At 44.8% G+C, this 26,076-nt stretch overlaps 1 protein-coding gene across 1 annotated transcript in view; it reads left to right on the plus strand.

The window, feature by feature from the left end:
* Positions 1–26,076, plus strand: part of LOC116694542 (uncharacterized) — a 73,181-nt gene that overhangs the window by 30,424 nt on the left and 16,681 nt on the right. The window contains exons 7-13 of the mRNA XM_032524290.1: positions 469–661; positions 2,938–3,148; positions 4,772–5,438; positions 7,541–9,962; positions 10,019–10,051; positions 10,331–10,809; positions 15,513–15,586. Of these exons, the coding sequence (XP_032380181.1) occupies positions 469–661; positions 2,938–3,148; positions 4,772–5,438; positions 7,541–9,962; positions 10,019–10,051; positions 10,331–10,809; positions 15,513–15,586 (4,079 nt within the window). The remainder of the gene's footprint in view (positions 1–468; positions 662–2,937; positions 3,149–4,771; positions 5,439–7,540; positions 9,963–10,018; positions 10,052–10,330; positions 10,810–15,512; positions 15,587–26,076) is intronic.

Genomic DNA, 26,076 nt, shown 5'->3' on the forward strand with positions numbered 1-26,076 from the left:
GAATTCATTCAGTCCTTTATCCAGTTGTTACATATGTGATGGAATCACTTTTTGGGATAACTCTGACTGTCAATGCCAACACTGATGCTTTCACAGTAACAGGCTTCATAATAAATGCATTTATTGTGAGGCTCATGCAGTCAGTGATGGTGTGGGATCAGCTGGATCTGTGTGCAGCGTGTTGACCTTTAGCAGTACCAGTCCACATCATCATCATCATCATTATCATCATCATCATCATCACATCCTATCAGCCAATAAGACGTGCCGGGCAGACTGGACTCATCAACTTTTTTCCAGTTGGCTGAAGTGTGTCCCATGTAGTTCATCATCAGTGTATGATTTTCTCTGAAACCCTGACCCAGGACCGGCTGATAGCCACGGTTGAATACAGCGCGACCCACTGTATTCTCTCCCGTGTCCCCACTTGTCCACCTCCCCCTCACCGTGTCCCATCTCTGTCCTCAGGCCGGTCTCAGTGCCAGCAGCTGTCCAGCCTGCTGCACGTGGCAGCCAGTCACGGTCTGAGGAGAGTGGCGGCGTTGGTCCTGCAGCAGCCGGGGGCCCGGGAGGCGCTGAGGACGCCCAACGCCCAGGGACAGACTGCGGACGCCGTGGCACAGAGCAGAGGGCACCAGCAGCTGCAGCAGCTCTTCACACAGTGAGTACACGTAGAGAGAGAGATAGAGAGACAGTGATGCTCATACGTTTATGAACCCATGCTAAAGTTGACTACAAAGAGGAATTAAAAAATCATTGGAAATGAATGCCTTAATTAAAAAAAAAAAAAATCTAACCTTTAAGGACACTAATTTTTCTTTGTGAATGAACAATGTATTATAAATAAATAAATGTTCTTACTTAAAATACAGGGGGCATAAGTATACACCCCCTTATGTTAAATTTCCATAGAGGCAGGCAGATATTTATTATTAAAGGCCAGTTACTTCATGGATCAGGATACTACGCATCCTGATGAAGTTCCCTTGCCCCCCCCCCCCCCCCCCCCATCATCCATACCCTTCACTGATCCATAAGGTCATCAAATTGTTTGATTTGCATTGAGAGAGTGCCCCCTGTGTTTTAAGGAAGAACATTTAGCCCTTTGAGATTTCCTTGTGAAATGTAAAGGGCATTATAAATAAAATGTATTATTATTATTATTATTTACTTATTTATGATACATTATTCACAAAGAAAATTGGTGTCCTTTAAAGGTTGGATTTTTTTAATTAAGGCATTATGATCAATTTCCAAAAGTTTTTTTTTATTCCTCTTTTTTAGTATGTGTTCATAAATGGATGAACACCACTTTAAATCATCATCAGCAGGAGCTGTGACTTATTCCACATCAGTGTTTTTCTATAAGCTCAATTTTTAAAAGACAAAAAGTCAATACAGAAAAAACATGAGAAGTGCAAAACGAACAGAAATAGAACTGCATGTGAAAGAGTAGCACATTGTATACAGCATGCATGTACAGGAGGCATTTGTCCTGTATGTCAGAGCATCTATGTCACAACACGCTCAGACAGACAGACAGACAGACAGTCAGACGGACAGAGACAGACAGACAGACAGACAGACAGACAGACAGACAGACAGACAGAGACAGACAGTGTTCCTGCTAACGTCTCTGTGGAACATACTGTAGAAACTGCTGTTTCCCTCACTGCACAGTTTGATCCCTAGGCTGGGGAGGGCCTTTCTGTGTGAAGCCTGCATGTTCTTCTCGTGTTTGTGTGGGTTTCCTCTCACGCTATAGACATCCATGCTAGGTAACTAGGACTACAGTTGAAAATAAGCTGGCTGGCTAACACTGGCACATTTACAGAAATGTTATTTAATGTGCAGTGTCCTAATAAAATCTTAAATTGACTGCAGGGATTCCTCCTCGTCACTTGATTACACAGCTGCTGTGTGTCTCTGCTCTCAGATATTCCACATGCAGCTGACTCATTGGAAGGCATAAGTGGTACACGCTTATGTCAGACTCTGGCATGTATTCTTTATTCATAGAGCACAGAGTGCTTGACAGGCACAAAGTACCAGAAGAAATGAATACAAAAGCAAAGCTAGTAGAAGTTAAGCAATAAAGATAATAAGGTTAAACGACTTTCAGCAAAAGAAAAGATGAAGCCGAGCTCAACTCAACCGAAGAGGGCGGTGAGGCTTGTGAGTGTGAGCAGGTTTATAACAATCAGCTGTTCCACACCGTGGGTGTTCCTGTGTCTGGCTCTGGGAGCATCGGGAGCGTCTGATTGGTCCAATCTGGAGTTCTGCTAGATAAAGTGGCACCAGCCCACATGTAACCTTGAAAACAAGAAACACAATGTTCAGTCAACCCTGAAACTTACAAGGGATGAGATCACGCTTTCTTTTTCCTGTTAGATGACGAGCGGCTGTTGGCAGACACCAAAACGGCTTAAAGAGAGAGAATACAGTGTAAAGTGTTTAAAGTAATTATAATGTTCAGGCGGTAAGGATTGAGTTGGCTGACAGGAAAAACAAGCCTGCTGTATTAATGCTGCTTTCAGTGTGTGTGTGTGTGTGTGTGTGTGTGTGTGTGTGTGTGTGTGTGTGTGTGTGTGGTGGCGTTGTGCGCGTGTGCGTGTATAACTGCACCTCTCCCGTGGCCCAGGCTGAACTGGGATTGTCAGAGCTCAGCTGATTTGGGCTCTGGGTGGGGGGGGGTTGGGGGTGGAGCTTGGGGGGTGTGGTTCTAAAGTGTGAGTCACATAGGCTGCCTGTCGGGAGTTGTCCTTAAGTTGTGTGTTAGTTAGTTTTTTTTCCTGGATCTTTTATTTAATATATTAACCACACAGGTACGCCTCAGAGACTCCTGGTCCTTGGTGTCTCAGTCGTGCGGGACAGCAGACTCAATTTAAATTGGAGCAGCTGTCTCACACACACACATACGACTTTGTGTCCCTGTAGGTATGAGACGTCCTCAAACGTCCAAGTGGAACCAAAGGAGCAGCTCCCTGTCTACCCAGAAGGCCGAGTGTTTCAGCACCACGCCGCTCTTGGCACCTACACCCTGACGTTCCCGGTTCTGGGGCAGAGAGGTGGGGGCGGTGAAGACCGCTGCATCCAAGAGGAGCTGAAGGAGCTGAGGACACGCATTGGTCTTCACAGGGACACACAGGTGAGCTGACAGCAGAGACAGAAGCTAAGTTTCCATTCACTTGTCAATAGAATCATCTGAAGTTCAGTAAAAAACTCATGTGAATAAAGCTGGCGAAAGTGCGTTTCCATCCAACGGCTTTAAAGCGCATAAAGACCTGTGGTGATGACGTCACATGCTGTTTTGCGATCAAATTGGTATATCAAATTGATTTTAGACATTTTAAGGTGTTTCCATTCATATTCACACTGAAACATTCAACAAACCTTTTTCTAGACAAAATGGATCGTGCCGTCTACCAACTCATTTTCAATATTGCACAAGTTGTAATAGTGCTTATGTTCCAGCTGATAGCGACATATCAAGCTATAATAAGAAATCAACGACACTATCAACACATCGCTATGATGATGCAGATGCAACTTGTCTCTTATTGTCCCGCCGAGACCGCTGCGAGATTATTTTTTAAAACATGTCTCAATGTCTGAGCGTCTTCCATTGACTACACAGGACGTCACACGGCTTGTCCTAACCTTTGTCGGCCATTTCCTTCACGAGTTCCTGAAAAATTAAATTCAGAAAGTCTCTCGTCTCCTTGTCCTTCCACTTCCATCTGTCTTTGTTGCCCCCCTCCCCCTCCATGTGTGCAGACAGAGAGAAAATACTGGGCAGAAATTAACTAAAACTTCGTCTTCGTCCACCATAAAATGGCCCAAAACTTAATTGCAGTTTATCATTTATTCTGCAAATAACATTTCCATCAGCGCTTATCGCATAAGCCTAATATCCATCAAGAGAAAATCTGACGTACGTATTTCCTTTGAGTCCATATTCATGAAATTCGATCAAATTTTACTGTTTCCATAAGACATTTTACATTTGATATCACTTAACTCGCAGGGAAACATAGCTAGAGTCTCACATGCATGTCACCACAGTTTTTAAGATTAATATTTAGTAATGAATCAACAAAAAAAAAATACTTATTTGGGGTATTTTTTCAAATATGTGCTTTGTTTCGCAACACTAGATGTTGCTGTAGATGGCTCCGGGGTGACATTCATAGTTCAGATCATCACCACAGCAGACAGGACTCCCCGCAGTAACCCAGAAGCTCCCCTTGTTCATTATTGCTTCATGTTGTCATCGCTCCAAACAATCTCCAGCGCTATCAGAAGCTTGGAGGAGGAAACAGGAGCAGGCCAATCACAGCTCCTGTTGTCTCCATGTGGCATCTCTCTGCCAGCCTGGCCGTGGAGACTTTGTACTGGCTGTAACGTCCGCCGTACACACATGCAAGTCTCATTGTAACGCTGGGTTTAGCAGGGTCCCTGCAGGGGTTCACTGACATGCAGACAGTGTACGGACATTACTAAGATAGAGTTTGTGTTCTTTAAGTTGTTGATTCATGGGAACCTGCCGGTTGTGGTCTCTTCTGTCACACGTTCACAGGAAACATCACCCGGCATCATGTTACCATGGTTATCCAATCCTTCATAAATATGGGCTGTACCCTAATACTTACGCTTTTTGACAGGTCCCATAGCTTACCTCCTCCCAGCCTGTCCATGCACCAGTTATATGTTAAGTTTTTCATTGAAATGTCTGTTGAAGACTTCATTTGGATTGTCTTCCTTGTTGCAGGTAAACTCCTGTGGTGCTGCGGCTCTCAGCCCTGCCTGTAGGCTGCAGCCCTGCAAGCAGAATGCAGGGCCGTCTCTGGTAACCATAGAGACCTGTAGCACAACAAAAGAGGAACAGGGAAGTCCTCTGTCATTGGAGGAGAGAGGCCAAGGGGAGGACTCTGCTGTCACTCAGACATCCTGTAGCAGTGCAAGTCTTTTTCAGAGCCAGGAAGCTGCCAACTCTCCTGCTGGCCGCAACCGCAAAAACAAAAGAAGAAGTAGAAATGCGACGAGACACGCAGCAGAATCTTCAGGAAGTAACAAAGGCACCCGAGAGGCAGGTGGAGGGATAGCACTCACGCCCGCAAAGGCAACAAGAAGTAGACGAGAGACAGAGACTTCACCTAAAGCTTCAGTGACAGCTCAGCGTGGTCCTGCAACAGCAGAGACTCCACTACCCAGAAAGCCAGGGTCTGCACCAGGCGCTGATGGGAAGTGCGCTGGCAGGAAGGCAGCAGCTGGGTCTGTCGCCATCATCGTAGAAAAACAGGACGCTGAGCTGCTGATATGTGAGCGAGTCGCCGAGACAGACGCAGCGACACGGACAGAGCAGGGAGACTCTGGACGTCTCCCAGCGGGACACGCTGACGTCGAGTTCGCTGTGGAATCAGCCGCGGAGAGGACAGGTACGTCCCCAAGTGGGTCCGACTCACTCGTGCATGGGGATCGGGAAGTATGTGAAAGAAAAAAAAGTTGCTTTGCTGATTTGAGATTCTACCACACAGATTATTTAACTAATAAACATAGGATTTGGGAACAGCTTGAGAGACAGACAGGACCGCCGAGTCACACTGTGTCACGGTTGGTTATCGAGGAGATTTTACACCCAAAGGGGAAGCTGGTGTGCACTACGGAAACAAAAGAAACAAAAGTCAGAGCCTCCGTTCTCACTGTTCTCACATCTGTAATCTGTGTTCTAGAGCCTGACCGATAAAGGATTTTTAAGGCTGATACTGATACGAATATTTGGTTAATTAAAAATCTGATATACTGTGTATATATATATACAATATTTTTTTTTTATTATGGTTTATATTTTTTTATTTTTAAAGGCCAGTTATTTCATGGATCAGGATACTGTGCATCCTGATGAAGTTCCCTTGGCCTTGGAATTAAAATAATAATCCCCCCCCCCCCCCCCACATCATCACATACCCTTCACCATACCTAGAGATTGGCATGGTTTATTTCAGTTAGCTTAATAGCTGGTTAGATTTGCATTGAGAGATTTTTATGGAAAAGTTCCAAATCTCTTTGTATAGGAAGGGTATGTGATAATGGGGGGGGGTAGTTTAATTCCAAAGGCCAAGGGAACTTCATCAGGATGCATATTATCCTAATCCATGAAATAACTGGCTTTTAAAAATACAAATGTGCCTATTTCTTTGGGAAGTTAATATAGAGGGGTGTATACTTATGCCCCCTGTATTTTAACATAGGGGGGTGTATACTTATGCCCCTGTATTTTAACATAGGGGGGTGTATACTTATGCCCCTGTATTTTAACATAGGGGGGTGTATACTTATGCCCCTGTATTTTAACATAGGGGGGTGTATACTTATGCCCCTGTATTTTAACATAGGGGGGTGTATACTTATGCCCCCTGTATTTTAACATAGGGGGGTGTATACTTTTACCCCTGTATTTTAACATAGGGGTGTGTATACTTTACCCCTGTATTTTAACATAGGAGGGTGTATACTTATGCCCCTGTATTTTAACATAGGGGTGTGTATACTTATGCCCCTGTATTTTAACATAGGGGGTGTATACTTATGCCCCTGTATTTTAACATAGGGGGGTGTATACTTATGCCCCTGTATTTTAACATAGGGGGGTGTATACTTATGCCCCTGTATTTTAACATAGGAGGGTGTATACTTTTACCCCCTGTATTTTAACATAGGGGTGTGTATACTTTTACCCCCTGTATTTTAACATAGGGGTGTGTATACTTTTACCCCCTGTATTTTAACATAGGGGGTGTATACTTATGCCCCCTGTATTTTAACATAGGGGTGTGTATACTTATGCCCCCTGTATTTTAAGAAAGAACATTTATTTATTTACAATACATTATTCATTCACAAAGAAAATTGGTGTCCTTAAAAGGTTGGATTTTCCTAAAGTTTTTGAAGTAAGGCATTAAGATCAATTTCCGAAAGATGTTTTTTTATTCTTCTTTTTAATCAACTTTGGCATGGGTGTGTAAACTTATTCTAGCCACTGTCTAGAGGTTTGCTCCCCGACACAGTGGTCCCGGGTTCCATTCCAACTTGCGGCCCTTTGCTGCATGTCATTGCCTTCTCTCTCTCCCCTTTCATTTCTTCAGCTGTCCTGTCAAAATAAAGGCAGCAAATGCCCCCCCCCCAAAAAAAATTTAAACTGCCAAAAGAAATCAGCAATTAGGGAAAAAAGAAACACCAGTCGAGAGAAAAATGAAGGTTGATGAGGTAAAGTTATTTTCCGTCACAGTCTGTGCACACTCCCTGGTTCAGCTTTGACTTTTCTCCACGCAGCTCACCTGTGCAATGGGTGATTATTAACTGTTGGTTTGATCTTCTGACTGCTCGTGACCCATCTTGACTTTTTTTAAAGCAATATAACGGTATTACCACATCTCTAGTATACTTATTGATAGAAATTGTGACCAAAACTATGAAACTAAGCAAAGTTTGATCCTCTAAGATTTTTCTCAGTCTTTAATCTAACTCTGTGTCCTTTCAGTAACCATGGGTCAGGAACAATCCCAGGATCCCCGGGAAGGTCAGTCGGACTCAGAGGAGCTGAGCCAACCTGACACCATGGACAACAGTCCTCAGTCTGGCAGGAGGGCCAGCCCCAAGTCCACAGAAAGGGACAGAAAACCCTGCAGAGGCCTGTGGCGGGATGGAGGCTGGATTGGAAGCCGAATGGGATCGATCCCGCAGGGGCCAGAAACCGTAGCAAAAACAGTGTGGTATCAGGGTGAAAACCTGGACCAGGGTGCCAATGAAGCCTGGAAGAGAGAGGCGGTGAACTCCCAGTCAGTTTGGTATGATGGTGACACAACAGATCAGAGAACACATGGACAGCTGGAGCAGGGAGTGACAAAGCAGAAAGAATGTGACTGGAGCTCAGCCCAAGCTTCTGGTCTTAGCTCTCAAGTGTCTGCAGCTCTTAGTCAGCCTCATGCTGCTGGAACACAGCCAGCACTGTCACAAGGGCCGGGTGCACAAAGACGGGAAGTGCACGGATCACAGCCAGAGGAGGAAGTATGGCTAGATTGGAAGGAGGGAGGAGTGGAGGGAGACCGAGAGGAGGTCACTAACAGAGAGACCAGTTACAGCAGACAGAGTTCTGAAAGAGCTGACATCGAAGAGGGTGGAGAAGAGAAGCAAGGGAGCCAAGAGAAAGGAGCAAAGGGCAGAAAAAAAAGGCGGAATAAGAGGGGGAAGAGAGGAGGCGCGGAGGGCAAGCTTAGCTCCAGCTCCAGCATTGAGTCTCAGAGTCACATAGTGTTAAAGACAGACCTAAAGACTCAGTCAGAGACCGAGTCAGAAGCCAGGGACACAACAGGAAGGGCAGACGGCAAGTCTCCAACCCAGAGAGAGGAAACTGACAAGGACGCCATGCTTCTACCCAGCCGGACAGAGGGCCGGACAAGGGACACTCATGGACCGGACTGTCCTAGTAATACCACTCCAGACTTGAGTCCGGCAGACCTGACTGAAAGTACAGCTTTGCAGACACCAGAAACAAAGGAATTATCAGAGGACAGCATGCACTTTCATGGACCTGATCACTTTAACCCGGATTCTAGCGCCACTGCTTCAGAACTTTGTCAGATGGACATCAGAAAGGCAGACGTAGAGGACATTACAGAGGACATAACTGTGCAGCCAGTAAAAAAGGAAGTACTTTACCCTACAAAGCTGGAATTAAAGGGGCTTGTCAGTCCGGTCCAACAAACAGTGGATAATGTGGCGTCAAATCCATTGTCAGAAAATGAGGATTTGACGGTTGATGGTAAAACGTCTGTGGATCAGACAGGTTTGGTGGACTCTAATAACTGTCCAAAAGAACTTCCTGTCAAACTTTCAGATCCTACAAAGTTCACAAAGAACTCGTTTCTTGTGGATCTTCCTGAACAGGATGCACATGTACAGTGTGTGGAGTCAAACGAGACAGAGCAACCTGTTGCTCCCAAGGGAAGACATGTAGGGTTTATGGGACCTGCGCGTCCTACAGAAGCTGGGGCTCTGCCATTAGACGGTACAGCGGATGTTTTACCACTTCAAATACGGGAAGGAAGCACTGAGACAAGCGTGAGGGGATATTCGGAGCATTGTTTGGTCTCTGAGATGCTGAGAGATCAGGAGCACACAGACGAAAAGAGAAATGAGTTGTGGGTGGTTGAAGAGGAAGCGGCTAAAAAAAGACGGAAGAGTGAAGAAAATGGCAGTGGGATGCATTGCAGGGAGTTGTCGTCCATAGACAGAGAACAGGAGCAGGACTACAATGGAAACCTAGTTGCCACAGCGGTAGCAGTTGTCGCTGTAGCAGTAGCATCAGCCGCGGCTAGCCTAGAGCTGATGGACAATTGTCCTCTGGTACAATGTGAGACAGAAAAGCAACCTGTAGAGCATTCACAACCTACTGATCAGTCCCCCTCTCAACAAGAAGCTAATGTTGAGATCCAATCAGCTAACCTGGACCTGGTTGCACCTGCAGACGCTCCTAGCTCACCACAACTCCAGAAAGGGGACATCCAAACAGAAAGTACACAAAACAAATTCTTTACAGAAGAAGAAGACAGCCTTCTCCGAGTTAATAGGACACCTTTGCCAAAAGCAAACCAAAGAAATTCAACCGAGGTAGACAGTCAGGGCCACATGCAGGTGGACATCCAGCTGCAACATCCAGAGGCTTCTGAGGACAATCCCACACTGGGAGAGAATAGAGGCCCGCAGGATCAGTCTGTCTGTCAGGAAGAAACGGGGAAACAGCACAGACATGATGAGGGGGACGTAGGAGGACAGCCGCATGAGCAGGACAGGCCACCCAGCTCAGAGTCTCAGCAGGACAGTCCACCCAGCTCTGAGAGTCAGCAGGACAGTCCACACACCTCTGAGACTCAGCAGGACAGTCCACACAGCTCCAAGAGTCAGCAGGACAGTCCACACAGCTCAAATTGTCAACAGGACAGTCCACCAGCTCTGAGAGTCAGCAGGACAGTCCACACAGCTCTGAGAGTCAGCAGGACAGTCCACACAGCTCAGAGTGTCCACACAGCTCCACGTGTCAGCAGCAGGACAGTCTACACCGCTCCGAGAGTCAGCAGGACAGTCTACACCGCTCCGAGAGTCAGCAGGACAGTCCACACACCTCTGAGAGTCAGCAGGACAGTCCACACAGCTCTGAGTGTCCACACAGCTCCACGTGTCAGCAGGAGGACAGTCCACCCAGCTCACAGTGTCAACAGGTCAGTCCACACAGCTCAGAGTGTCAGCAGGACAGTCCACACAGCTTTGAGAGTCAGCAGGACAGTCCACACAGCTCCGAGAGTCAGCAGGACAGTCCGCACAGCTCCGAGAGTCAGCAGGACAGTCCACACAGCTCTGAGATTCAGCAGCGTGTGCCAGACTGTCAGGAAAAAGAGCAGGACAGAGACCCACAGCTGGAGACTCACCTTAAAACATCCGTTGAAGGGGACTTTCCCACTTTGTCCCTTCCTAGCTGCCCAACACTTCCTGTTCCCCTGTGTGACTCAACTCTTGCGGCCCATCCCAGTCCAGAGGAACGGCCTGCCCCTGTGAATGTGGAAACAGGAGAATACCAGTCATCCCAGGCATTAGCAGACAGGAATCTTGTCCCTGCTGGCTGTTGCAAAGGTCCAGAGTCTGTTGCTATGGATACTGAAGACGCTCTGGATACAGTGGATGGATGGAAGGACAGAGAACGGAATAAGATGAAAAGTGAAGAGGAGGTCACAGTGGACGTCACATCCCAGACAGGTAAATACTCTACATGTCCATATGTCTGAGTCTGAACACTCTTTCATTTCTATTCTCCATCCATCTTCTGTCTCGTCACCTCTTTACCTGGGCTAAACAATTTGCAGCTTTATGGTCTGTACAAGATATGTTTGTGCCAAACATACATGGAATAAATCAGCAGTTTGCTTGTTAAAGTCTAGAGCCCGACCGATATATATTGGCAGGCCGATATTATCGCTCGATTTTAGGCATTTCCTGATATATCGGTATCTGCATTTATAATGGCTGATTTTATTTTAATTTTTTAAATATTCATTTATCAGAATCATTTGTATTGATAAAAATAATATTCTGATAAATCATTTAAAAAATTTAAAAAATAAAAACGGACTGTCAACCATGTCATGAGTGTTGGCGTTGCGTAGTCTGTCCACCAGAGGACGCTCTACAGCGTCCCTGTTGACAACACACTAATTGTCTTATCATAAGTTTGTATTTTTATACATTTTACTTATCAGAACTATAATATATTTTGATGTTCTGTTGTGACAATAAAACAAATTATTATCATATTATTATAGTGAGAACTCATAAATAACTACCAATAACTAATTTTAGGGACAATTCTTTTCCTTAACATTGATTTTTTTAATTTTTTGATATATTTTTAAAATGACCAAATATTCGTATTGGTTTCGGCCTTATAAATCCCTTATCGGTTGGGCTCTATGAAGGTCCTGTCTGGGTGCTCCATTTAAAGTGCTCAGTAACTAAGTCAGGCGCTAACGTCTTCAGCAGCTGTAGTGTTTTACACTAGTGGTGCATTGTAACCTTCCTAAGTAGAACATGAAGGTGATGAGCAGGCTGGTGGTAGGAACAGCTGCTATGTCTGCACATTGTAGCAGGAAGGAGGGCTTCAGAGCAGTCACTGACGGACACTTTCAGTACGGCCTGTCCCAACGCTCATGATGGAAGTTTACATTCAGATTGCTGCTCTTGTGATGAAACGGCTCATTGAAGTCACACTTCACAAGTGCTCTTCTTTCCCACCGCAGGGGGGGTCAGGGGTCCGAGGTCAGGGGTTTCCTTGTCTCGGGGCTCTGCGGGACTGTTAATTCACAGTCAGGGATTTTTAGACTAGGGGGAAGCTGAGAGACGCAGCGGAGTGATGTCAATGACAGGGAGGGACTGTGTGTACGTGTGTGTGTGTGTGTGTGTGTGTGTGTGTGTGTGAGTGAGAGACGGCTGTTGATCTGGTGCCACTGTTTGTATGGGCCACGGTATCCCAGCAACCTGATGATGTCATCAAGACTTAACAGTGCACAGTGAAACTAGAGCTAGGCTGAGAATAGTTTGTGCGTGTGTGTGTATATATGTGTGTGTGTGTGTGTGTGTGTGTGTGTGTGTGTGTGTGTGTGTGTGTGTGAGTTGAAAGAGAGAGGCTGAATATAAAGGCGTGTAAAGGTTTTCAGAGGAAGTTCCTTATGACTTATTAAACGTGAACACTCCCATAGACGATGACTCTTAGCAACTTGTGTGGTTAAGATAATGCGGGCGTGTTCCTAGGGCTGAGCAGTGACCTGGTGAGGACTGGGTTACCCTGACTGACAGATGGGATGAACAACACCATGGGAATCAGACATTTGGGCACGTGACAAAGGATAGCACAGGTGTAAATAAAGAAATGAATGCCGGCTGCTTCAGGGTCCTGCTGCTGTTAAAGGGCTCATATTATGCTCATTCTCAGGTTCATAATTGTTATATCAGAATAGATTTACATGGTTTAACTAAAAAACAAAAACACCATATTTTTGTAATACTGCACACTGCTGCAGATCCTCTTTTCACCCTGTGTGTTGAGGTGTTGTCAGTTTTTAGCTACAGAGTGAGACATCGCACTTCTGTTTCATCTTTGTTGGGAGTCACACATGCACAGTACCTAGCCTAAAAACTACTAGCCAGTCAGAAGCAGAGTATCAGGGCGTGCCCTAATAGTAACTAGGTAAGGACTACTAGCCAGTCAGAAGCCGAGTTTGAGGGCGTGTCCTGACAGTACCTAGGTAAGGACTACTAGCCAGTCAGAAGCAGAGTATGAGGCCCTGACAGTACCTAGGTAAGGACTACTAGCCAGTCAGAAGCAGAGTATGAGGGTGTGTCCTGACAGTACCTAGGTAAGGACTACTAGCCAGTCAGAAGCAGAGTATGAGGGCGTGCCCTGACAGTACCTAGGTAAGGACTACTAGCCAGTCAGAAGCAGAGTATGAGGGCGTGCCCTGACAGTACCTAGGTAAGGACTACTAGCCAGTCAGAAGCAGAGTATGAGGGCCCTGACAGTACCTAGGTAAGGACTACTAGCCAGTCAGAAGCAGAGTATGAGGGCCCTGACAGTACCTAGGTAAGGACTACCAGCCAGTCAGAAGCAGAGTATGAGGGCCCTGACAGTACCTAGGTAAGGACTACTAGCCAGTCAGAAGCAGAGTATGAGGGCGTGCCCTGACAGTACCTAGGTAAGGACTACTAGCCAGTCAGAAGCAGAGTATGAGGCCCTGACAGTACCTAGGTAAGGACTACTAGCCAGTCAGAAGCAGAGTATGAGGGCGTGCTACGCTAGCAGCTAGGTGAGCATTATAAGGTGTTACAAAGTAACGCACGTTTGTCTCTGACAAATTCACCCCGTCTGTGTTGAGAGTTGCCTAGGAACAGCAACACAGTTGCTTTGCGGTCATTCTCTGCGCAAACTTGAAATTCACAAATGTCAATCACTAGAGTAGATACATGAAATGCATGCAAATTTAAAGTACACTCAGTTCAGTTTTTTGGTAAATCTGCCCTTAAGCTATACTGCCGGTTTGCATGACACTGCAGCAGACGTTACAGAAACGACAGGAAATGAGACAGGTGAGGCTGATGCTTTACCTGGTTGTGTTAAAAAAAACAAAAAACTTTAGGGTTGTCACTCTGGGACGAGCGAGTCTAATGCCCAGTCTAATAAAAGAGACTTCAGATACAGTATTAGGGACCACTAAGGTCTATATAAAAGAGACTTCAGATACAGTATTAGGGGACCACTAAGGTCTATATAAAAGAGACTTCAGATACAGTATTAGGGGACCACTAAGGTCTATATAAAAGAGACTTCAGATACAGTCTTAGGGGACCACTAAGGTCTATATAAAGAGACTTCAGATACAGTATTAGGGACCACTAAGGTCTATATAAAAGAGACTTCAGATACAGTATTAGGGACCACTAAGGTCTATATAAAAGAGACTTCGGATACAGTGTTAGGGGACCACTAAGGTCTATATAAAAGAGACTTCAGATACAGTATTAGGGGACCACTAAGGTCTATATAAAAGAGACTTCAGATACAGTATTAGGGGACCACTAAGGTCTATATAAAAGAGACTTCAGATACAGTGTTAGGGGACCACTAAGGTCTATATAAAAAAGACTTCAGATACAGTATTAGGGGACCACTAAGGTCTATATAAAAGATACTTCAGATACAGTATTAGGGGACCACTAAGGTCTATATAAAAGAGACTTCAGATACAGTATTAGGGGACCACTAAGGTCTATATAAAAGAGACTTCAGATACAGTATTAGGGGACCACTAAGGTCTATATAAAAGAGACTTCAGATACAGTCTTAGGGGACCACTAAGGTCTATATAAAGAGACTTCAGATACAGTATTAGGGACCACTAAGGTCTATATAAAAGAGACTTCAGATACAGTATTAGGGACCACTAAGGTCTATATAAAATAGACTTCAGATACAGTATTAGGGGACCACTAAGGTCTATATAAAAGAGACTTCAGATACAGTATTAGGGGACCACTAAGGTCTATATAAAAGAGACTTCAGATACAGTGTTAGGGGACCACTAAGGTCTATATAAAAAAAGACTTCAGATACAGTATTAGGGGACCACTAAGGTCTATATAAAAGATACTTCAGATACAGTATTAGGGGACCACTAAGGTCTATATAAAAGAGACTTCAGATACAGTATTAGGGGACCACTAAGGTCTATAGAAAAGAGACTTCAGATACAGTATTAGGGACCACTAAGGTCTATATAAAGAGACTTCAGATACAGTATTAGGGGACCACTAAGGTCTATATAAAGAGACTTCAGATACAGTATTAGGGGACCACTAAGGTCTATATAAAAGAGACTTCAGATACAGTATTAGGACCACTAAGGTCTATTTTAAAAGAGACTTCAGATACAGTATTAGGGACCACTAAGGTCTATATAAAAGAGACTTCAGATACAGTATTAGGGGACCACTAAGGTCTATATAAAAGAGACTTCAGATACAGTATTAGGGGACCACTAAGGTTATATAAAAGAGACTTCAGATACAGTATTAGGGGACCACTAAGGTCTATATAAAAGCATTCAAAAAGCAGCGTGTCATAGGACCTTTAAGCAAAACTCAGAACTCATCAACCATCTTTAATGAGCTTTGTGGCCTGAGTTCATCTCCCTAACCACACACACACACACACACACACACACACCACACACACACACACACACACACCACACACACACACACACACACACACACACACACACATATAATACCAAGTCAGCTCCAGCTGGGCTGCAGCTGAGGAAAGGACCAGCCTTCCTAGCACATCTTTGAGTCATGACATGAATGACGTCTTGTAACGATGAACTAATCTTGTCTGTCCTTTTCCTCAGCAGAAGAAGAAGAAGAAGAAGCAGCAGAGCATCAGCTGACCAGGAGACTCCCAGACGGAACACACCCTCTGCATGTGAGTTTAAACAATGCATACTGCATACAGCTGCACAGTTCCAACAGAGACACATAGACACAGGGGGTCCAATCCTAGACGCACACTGGATCATCCAGAGCCGGACTGCCTTCAGTCTGACCACTGCTGTTCTGAGCCGACACATTAAAAGCACAATAAAAATATAAGGTACAATAAAATAAATACAACAAGTTGCATGATATTATCTGTAAGTGAAGGCATCCGTCTCCTTCAAGCTATCTGCTTTTTACACCAAAGTTGTCAATGGAGCGCGTCTGAAGTCTCTTTCCTGGTGTTTCACTTCAAGTAGTGTGTCTCTACGTATGTATCGTGCTGGGACAAAAATCTCCATCGCTTTCGGCTCTCGATTCTGCGAGGGCACCATCGGTGCATCCGGGGCGTAGCGCCGCCCAGGACCGCTGTGATTGGTTTAAACAAACACAAACAAGCCAGATTAGAAATGTGGTGTAGCCCGACTACACCAGCACTAGCAGAAGTAGAAGAAGTTTGTATGAAGTCCTGAGAAGTTTGAAACATTATATAATGCTGTTTACGGAGGCCTGGACTAATTTCAGAGAGCCCCCCCCCCCTTTGTTTTTTGGATAAAGATAGCGTTCAGAGAGCAGGAGAGGCAGGTAGTGCACGCTGTGGGAACTGGACTCCAAACCCCCAGCTCCCAGCATTCAGTTAGCTGTACTCACATCCTCACTGCTCTACAAGCCTGTGAGGTCAGAGCCGGGCCGGGCCGGGCCGGGCCGGGCCGGGCCAGGCCAGGCCAGGGAAGGCCAGGGTCACCTCTGAAACCATATAAATCATTTTCCAATGTCTCCTAATGACGCAGTAGTTCTGAGCAGCGGGTCATAGGGAGAAATTCAAGATGCAAGATTCAAGATGGAAAAATGGGAACCTTAGTGTGTGTGTGTGTGTGTGTGTGTGTGTGTGTGTGTGTGTGTGTGTGTGTGCGTGTGCGCCGTAAGATTAACCCTGTCTCCTTCTCCCAGGATAATATTTAATTTTGAGAGGTTATTCAGAGAAAGTGCATCTCTGTCTCACCTATCCATCACAGACCACACGTTATTACTTCGCTTAGTTGTCTTCCTGTTTGGGTTGCCAGTTTGGGATCGCTGAGCTTGTACCTGGTTGAGATCTCGGCATTTTCTCTGTGACAGTGGAAAGATCTAGAAAAATCTCTTTTTAGGCCTAGGTAATACTAGGGGTGGGGGGAAAATATCGATACAGCATAGTATCGTGATATTTTCTGTGGCAATACTGTATCGATACACAGGCGCCAAGTATGGATCTTTTATTATATATGTGTTGGTCAGTTTGTCTGCTTGACAATCCCATTTTGCAGCAATAAAATTGAAGTGATATGAACAAACAGAGAAATGTATCTTTTTAGATAAAACAGATGTTGACAAAGTTGTCATTTGAATTTGAGAAAAATTAGAATTTGGAAAAAAGTTTATAAATTGCAATATATCGCAGAATATTGCAATATGTTTAAAATCGATATAAACTTGTATCTCTCTCGCTCTCTCTCTCTCTCTGTCTGCGTCACAACTGGATGGTTACCATGGTTATTGCTGTGTTTGTGTGAGCTGATTGGTTACAGATGAAGCTGAATGTTTTCCACTTGTCAGCCATAAGTTCTGTTCCAGTTGGTAACGGACCGTACGCTTAGGGTTTACTAACACACACACACACACACACACACACACACACACACCCACACACACACACACACACAGCATAGTCCCCGTATTCCCCTTAGGTCCGCGGAGCCCAGGTGAAACGTCAGGCGTGTTGTCCATGTAAACCACGTATACCAACACACACACACACACACACACACAGAATTACTCACTCACTCACTGAACAGAGGAGGAAACAGACGGCAGCTCAGATAAATGAGAGGGTTGACTTTGCTTTGGGGGGGCGTCTGGGTGTAACAGACTAAAGAACATCAGCAACAGAGTCACTCCTTCACTTACTGTTCTCTCACACTGCAGAGGCACTTATCAGATAGAGCTCCATTGTTCCAATGCACAGAGCCAGCAAACAGATGAGAGGCCGTTAGTTTCACAGCAAAGGACAGATGTGAGAGAGAGAGAGAGGAATGGAGGGCCTGAAGGAAAAAAGGAAGAGAGTGGGAAGGAGGGATGGAGGGAGGGGCCGCTGGTTTGAACAGATGTGGGCAGAGAGGCTCATTTTCCGCCCCAGAGTGCAACGAGAGGGGACAGCCGATACGTGGACTCTACTGGATTACACATCAGCCCGTGGACTTCTTTTGGTTTGAACGTTTCGGTCTTCATCTTGGTTTGGTTTTGGAATCTATTACACCGGAGTTAAGTTACACATAAGCTTTGTTTGTCGGCGCATTTCTCTTTTCTGAAGCTAATTAGTGGTTAGGTGTTTCGTTCCAGTTGATTTGTGCCGGGGTTTTTTTTTTTCCTCTCTTATGGTGTGAAGAAAATCAACAGCCTGCAGCTCTGGAAACTGCCAGTTGGATCTTTTTTTTACCCTGGGAACACCCTCAGCCGCTCTCATACGTAAGATTTTAGTTGAGTTTAGACCGAAAGGAGAGACAGTAAAGAGAGGTGTGGTCGTTTTTAGGATTCAAGCCGCGAATTTCCCCCACAGCAGCTTGCGTGTTAACACATGGATCTGCCAGCATGTATGAGAGACACAGGCGCAAGTACAGCTTCTGTACCAAAGGAGAGAGGGCTGTTGATGTGCTGCTGATCAAGGTACGTGTGTGTGTGTTTTGCGTCTGAATATTTGCCTAATGCAATGCCGTTTTAGACAATTAATCAATTATAAGTTGTTTTTGCAGTAGTTTTAGCCTGTGATATTTCTAAGAAGTCATTGTATCTGCAGTCCCTCAGGTCACGTATGATGGTGATGTCTTGCTAGAGTTTGGCATGTTATTACACATATTTTAAAAGTTTGCATTCATTAACCCAGTTCTGCTTCCCTCTATGGAATATTCAAGCTTTTATCTCTCCATGCCGTTATTTTCAGAACAGGTTTAGCTACTGAGAAAAGCTCAGTTTAAAACAAGGTTTATGTTGCGGATACGTTCAGATATCTGGATGGATAGAGGTCTCCTGATATTTTCATTCTCAATTTTTGCATAAACCTTTTCTGAGTTTTGGAACTACACTTTCCATAACGCTCCGGGTGATGCGAACAGGAAGTAGAATGTTGCCATGGAGACTGCTTTCCCTTTGGCTAGTGTGGCTCCTCCCATCCTAGAGAGGGATGGAGGAGATGTATTACACCCTTCATTTAAGGAGATGAGAACTAGCAGGGTTAGTGTTTGGTCTAACTGTCACATGTGTCATGATGAACACACAAAAGCTGAAGACTGTCGCACAATGTAACACATAGACAACTCATACATGTTTCTTACTGGAAGAACAGCCCGGACAAAAGGGAGCCAAGACACCAGCAACACACGTTCTATAGAATATGATGAATTCATACTTGTATTCCTGTTTGTACAGGTAGTGTCTAGCTGTCGACAGCCCTGTCAAAAATGTGAGGATATGAATATTATGCAAATGCGGTAATTAAGTCTGTGTTCACACAGAACAGAGAAGAAGGCTTAAAGGTTTAAGATGGCGTGTCATTTATCGCACTGGGGAGTCATTGGGAGGACGTCTCTGTCATGTTCTGCATGGGATCATTGTGACGATGTTTTGCCTAGCGAAGGTCAGTGATCGATATTAGGACATCTTGTGTTGTGTCTCAGCAGAACGGTTTCATAGTTGGTGTTCACTCATGATTCACATGGAATACATCTTGGAGGATTTAATTGACTGTATGCTCCAACGAGGGATTGTAACATTAGAATGAGTTCGTAGTAATAAGTTTAACACACCATGCTAAAGTTTCTTAAAAGCAGGGGATAAAACACCACTTTTGGAAATGATCTTAAGCCTATTTCAAAACACAAATACTAGTTAAATACCAACCTTTTAAGACACCAGTTCTCGGGTAAGTGAATAATGAATGTAAAATACAGATAATGTATCCCTATGTTAAATACAGGGGGCATAAGTATACACCCCCCTATGTTAAATACAGGGGGCATAGTATACACCCCCTATGTTAAATACAGGGGCATAAGTATACCACCCCTATGTTAAAATACAGGGGGCATAAGTATACACCCCCCTATGTAAAATACAGGGGCATAAGTATACACCCCCTATGTTAAAATACAGGGGGCATAAGTATACACCCCCTATGTTAAAATACAGGGGGTAAGATAAGTATGACATTTCCATAGAGACTGCCACATTTTTATTTTTAAAGGCCAGTTATTTCATAAATCCACAATACTATGCATCCTGATAAAGTTCCCTTGGCCTTTGGAATTAAAATAACCCCCCATCATCACATACCCTTCACCATACCTAGAGATTGACATGGTGTTATTTCAGTTAGCTTAATAGCTGGTTGGATTTGCGTTAAGAGATGATTTTATGGAGAGTTCCCCATGCCTATCTCTATGTATATCATTCACAAAGAAAATTGGTCAATTTCCTAAAATTGTTTTCACACAGATTTGATATTTAGTAGACCTGCACAATATTGGAAAAAAATCTGACATTGCAATATTTTTCCCCCTATATATTTAGATATATATTGCAATATGAAAAAAGAAAGTCATTTTTAAAAGATCACATAAATAGCTCTATTTGGAAATAATAAATCATTCTCAACTACTGCGGGGATTTTGTAGGGGAGTGCATCTACATAAAAGATAAAAATTAAAAAAGGTCATTTCTAATGTTAACCATTCTTTGTTCAACTTTAATGCTTTACAAACACCAAAGCAAGTAAGCTAAGCCTTGTGACTAACGTTACTCTTCTGAAGTGGTTTTGGAGAGGGAAATTAAGTAGAAATACGCTGGTTGACAAGCATGACACCATTGTATTCATATAATAATAAATCCAGGCAGAAGTGTATGCCAATGACTGCATGTTGCTTCCTCTAAATTTTAGGTTGTGGTCAACTAGCGGGGCCAGCTCGTTCGTTTGATAAATTGATCAACCTGCATGTCACGCACACTAGCTACACACTCTGTGTATCCGAGAACAATTAAATTAGTGGAAATGATGTAGATCTGACACAGGACTCTACTCTGTAGTAGATTAGTGTTACGTTTCCATGCGTCATGGCTCCGAACTGTAACGTTAGTTGGGACAGACGGGCCCCTTGTTTCTTTAGGCTAACTATATTAGCTTTAGCCTGGCTGGTAGCAGCTTTCTGCTTGGTTCTTTAGGCTAACTACATTAGCTTTAGCCTAGCTGGTAGCAGCATTCTGCATGGTTCTTTAGGCTAACTATATTAGCTTTAGCCTGACTGGTAGCAGAAATTCTGCTTGTTTTTTTGGCTAACTAAATTAGCTTTAGCTGGTGTTAGCAGATCTGCTTGGTTCTTTAGGCTAACTATATTAGCTTTACCCTAGTGGTAGCAGCTTTTTGCTTGTTTTTTAGGCTACTCTATTAGCTTTAACCTGGTGGTAACCCGCATTCTGCTTGGTTCTTTAGGCTACTACATTAGCTTTAGCCTGGCGTTAGCGCATTCTGCTTGGTTCTTAGGCTAATATATTAGCTTTAGCCTAGCTGGAAACAGCTTTTTGCTTGTTTTTTTAGGCTACATATTAGCTTAACCTGGCGGGTAGCAGCATTCTGTTTGGTTCTTTAGGCTAACTACATTAGCTTTAGCCTGGCTGGTCGCAGCTTTCTGCTTGTTTCTTTAGGCTAACTATATTAGCTTTAGCCTGCAGTAGGGCAGCAGATCATGATTAAATATTAACTATGACTATAAAATATAAACATAATATTAATATAAACGTTTTATCTCGCGCTCGCCATTCACTTAAAACGTAACGTTACTACTCTTTGGCCGGCTCGCGAGCCCAAACGGCGTGTGCGCGGCGTGCCTGTTGGTGTATTTCAGGTCTAACTAGATCCGGTGTGGTGTTTTAATTTTTCTAACGTCACTAGTTGTTGCAACAGCATGTGAGAAAAGCCAAAAAGTTTGCTAGGCCAAGAAGAACGTTAATCTTGCAATAAAAAAACGCGCACTAGTTAGTGCATCGTCTAATATCTCCTGACTACTATCTGTGTCTCTCAGCTCCAAGCCCATTGGCTCCTACTAAAGATAAAAGAATCTTTAAAAACACATCACATATATGTAAAGTTTTATCTTCCTGAATATCGTCAGACTCTGACACTCTTCTTCTTTCTGCACATCCAGTCTCCTCTGTTCATAAGTGTAACTCACTCCTGAATACCAGTCTAGGCACGTTTAGTTAAGAGTGTGGAAGAGCATCCTGGAATAAGCCTGTGTGGCTGCAGTCCAATGAAAAGTAAATTATAGCATAAGAGATCCTGAAACCCACTGCAGATCAGTGTAAGCAGGGTGACTGTGTGTTAGTTGTGGACATGGGGGGGGGGGGGGGGGGGGGGGGGGTACCTTTTTAAAGACACTGTCATCCAGTTGCACACTGTCTTCTTTGTGCAACAAACACACTCTGAGTCTAGATGGACGTCTGAAAAGAAAAAGAAAGAGGAGATGAGACAAAGACAGACAGAGACAAGGACACCGGGCTGGGTTAGTGATCTGGGCAAGTGCAGGCTTTGTTTGCTTGCTGACTAAGTGGAAGACGTAACAGCCTGTTCTTCAGTAGAAAGTGTCTGAGCACGGAGCTTATTGCAGTGCTGGGTGCAATCCAGCGAGACAGGAAGTTGAGGTCAGAGAAGCAGCCTGAGTGTGTGTGTCATCAGGCTTACTAAACATGATGTCTGTCTATGGTTACTTGATGCGGTTATGTTAAAATATTAGTAATAGATTTTGTTTTGGGGGGGGGGGGGGGGGGGGTAGTTTGCTGCTTTAGCTGCTACTGGGATAGTGATAGGATCAAAGGAAATATTCGGGCTGCGCTTGTGAATCAGGTGTCCATATGGAGTCTTGTGATTCCAGCTGTTATTTTATTGATTTTTACTTCTGTTCCCTCAATATGGACATTTTACTACACACAGACTGTTATGAGCGAGTCATTAAGAAATGTCCCGGCCCACCTGTGTCTCTGTCCTCCTCTACATGTGGACTTCCCTCAGGTTCTCCTTGGATTTAAAGCTGGTGGCTGAACTCGGTGTGCTGTGTGTGCCATGTCAAAGATCTGCTGTGTGTCCGTTCAGCAAGGCTCGGATATGTAATAACTGAATACATATGCAGCATGTTTAGCTCAGAATAAAGCTGAGTGATGTTCCATAGGGGTCGTTGTCAGCGTATGACCTGACGCAGAACTCAGGGCTTGTCTCTGAAGTGTGATGGAACTTTTAAAATTCTACTCAATTACTTTTTTCATTAACATGTAGGACCCTATCTGGCACCCAGAACAGCGCAAAGCCCGACACAAGTGTCTTTGCTATTTTAAGACCGTTTTTAATTTCCCTTCCAACGCACATGTCGTATAATAAGAAATGCACCTGGCTATCTTGAGGTAGCGGGAAGTGATCTCACCATTGACCAACAACAACCTGTCTAAAGTCAATAACACAGCCTTTTGTTGTTATTTTAACAGCACATTAGTAAAATGTGCCTAGGCTCATGCACAGCACACGCACACTGCGCTTGTTGCACACACAGGGACGCACAGCAGCACACACACATGCAAAAGATGACTCTACATACAGTGTAAAAATATTACGGTGCAAATATGCCATCATAATAACAAGGCACCAAGGTCCAAATGCGCCAAGGTCCAAATGCGCCTGGCTGTTAAAGGGAATGGGAGAGGACACTCTGATTGGTTTATTGCATTGGTTCCCAAAACACACCTATGAATTAATGAAGACTCAAAGTATAACCCTTTTGAACCATGCGCATGGTGCACGGACCCTTTTTTCTGCCGTCAAACTAGCAAAAGTGGATTTGGACACGGCCTTAATGCACCTGTGCCATGCGCTCCACGCCGTGCACTTAGATTGTTAAAATAGGGCCCATGATCTGAACGCACAACTTTGTGTATTAAACGATTTTGAACGATTCTGAAGTCCCGTTCTATTTTCACTATTGACTTCCACCTCAACCATTTACAGTTACACAGCTTTTAATTAGAATCAGTTGCAAATCATATTTTATTTATTTAGGTTAAATGGTTTAAATATGATATGACATGAGATATATGTATGTATATGTACCAAAATATTATCCAAATATCAATGTCATGTTGATTTCTTCCTTTGGGTTTTCAAGGCCATCTTGGATTTGATAATACATGTCAGAAATAAATCTTTCAAAGCAAACCCCTTAAATTCACTGGAGAAAATATATACTACATTTTGCAGGATATTTGGGAAAGATGTGCACATTGAGGAATAAAATAATAATTCATAAGAGTTCAGCAGAGCTTTACACAGACATTTAACATGTGCAGCTGGGTGTAATTGACAAATGCTGTCTGTTGTCTCCTACGTGTTGGAGGGGGGGGGGGGGCTCTATGGTGCAGGATGTTGATAATAGACAGAGCAGGCAGCATGGAGCTAGGACAACAGACCCATTGAGACAAGTGGACGAGGGGACAAAGGACTCATTGGCTTCGCTGATTAACAATCGCACTAAATATGAGCTCATTCTGATGCCTCGGCCTACACAACAGACCGCTTTAAAATCCACTGCTTCCAAACAATGTCAGGTTGTTAATATCCTACACATGCACATTATAATCAGTCTCTTTCCATCTAATCTGTAAACCACTCACATTAATACAAACACAAGGACAGAGCTTGTGTGTGTTCTTGTAGGTGTTCCACAGTCTTCATGTTAACAGACGTGTCTTATCTCAGGCTACATCTATAGCGTTACGTTTTCGTTTTTAAGAGTTGGATTTTTGTGCCAAAAGTGATCTCAGTGTTTTTAGCGAGTGTTTTTATCTCCAGTAGAAGAACTAATCTCTGTTTAAACTAACACGCCCAAACCAATATTCTGGTTTACTGGGTATAAACAGGCGGCAGTGTGGAGACTCCGCCTGCTGCTGGTAGTGGTCATGGTAACGTTGACTGATAAGACCCAGACAGGAGGAGAAATGTTGGCGGCGGAATTGCCAAAGGTCTCCGTTTGCAGCCGTTGAGACTGCAACACAACCCCACAAATTTCAAAACAGGTCAGAAGTGTTTCCTAATGTCTCCGGTTTAGAGGCTCGGAAATGCCAGAGCAGGAGGAATGAGAGGGGGATACGCCAAAGCAAGGGGTAATGAGAGGGGGAAACGCCAGAGCAAGGGGGAATGAGAGGGGGAAACGCCAGAGACAGGGGATGAGACGGGGACATGCCAGAGCAAGGGGGAATGAGAGGGAGAAACGCTAGAGCAGGGGGAATGAGAGGGGGACATGCCAGAGCAAGGGGGAATGAGAGGGGGAAACGCCAGAGCAGGGGGAATGAGAGGGAGAAATGCCAGAGCAGGGGGAATGAGAGGGGGAAATGCCATAGCAGGGGGAATGAGAGGGGGATACGCCAGAGCAAGGGGGAATGAGAGGGGGAAACGCCAGAGCAAGGGGGAATGAGAGGGAGAAACGCTAGAGCAGGGGGAATGAGAGGGGACATGCCAGAGCAAGGGGAATGAGAGGGAGAAACGCTAGAGCAGGGGGAATGAGAGGGGTACATGCCAGAGCAAGGGGGAATGAGAGGGGGACATGCCAGAGCAAGGGGGAATGAGAGGGGGAAACGCCAGAGCAAGGGGGAATGAGAGGGGGAAACGCCAGAGCAGGGGGAATGAGACGGGGACATGCCAGAGCAAGGGGGAATGAGACGGGGACATGCCAGAGCAAGGGGGAATGAGAGGGAGAAACGCTAGAGCAGGGGGAATGAGAGGGGGACATGCCAGAGCAAGGGGGAATGAGAGGGGGAAACGCCAGAGCAGGGGGAATGAGAGGGAGAAATGCCAGAGCAGGGGAATGAGAGGGGGAAATGCCATAGCAGGGGGAATGAGAGGGGATACGCCAGAGCAAGGGGGAATGAGAGGGGGAAACGCCAGAGCAAGGGGGAATGAGAGGGGAGAAACGCTAGAGCAGGGGGAATGAGAGGGGGACATGCCAGAGCAAGGGGGAATGAGAGGGAGAAACGCTAGAGCAGGGGGAATGAGAGGGGACATGCCAGAGCAAGGGGGAATGAGAGGGGGAAACGCCAGAGCAGGGGGAATGACACGGGGACATGCCAGAGCAGGGGAATGAGAGGGGGAAATGCCAGAGCAAGGGGGAATAGAGGGGGAAACGCCAGAGCAGGGGGAATGAGACGGGGACATGCCAGAGCAAGGGGCAATGAGAGGGAGAAACGCCAGAGCAGGGGGAATGAGAGGGAGAAATGCCAGAGCAGGGGGAATGAGAGGGGAAATGCCATAGCAGGGGGAATGAGAGGGGGAAACGCAGAGCAAGGGGAATGAGAGGGGGAAACGCCAGAGCAAGGGGGAAT

The sequence above is a fragment of the Etheostoma spectabile genome, chromosome 8 (assembly GCF_008692095.1).
Source record: "Etheostoma spectabile isolate EspeVRDwgs_2016 chromosome 8, UIUC_Espe_1.0, whole genome shotgun sequence".
In the NCBI taxonomy this organism is placed as follows: Eukaryota; Metazoa; Chordata; class Actinopteri; order Perciformes; family Percidae; genus Etheostoma; species Etheostoma spectabile.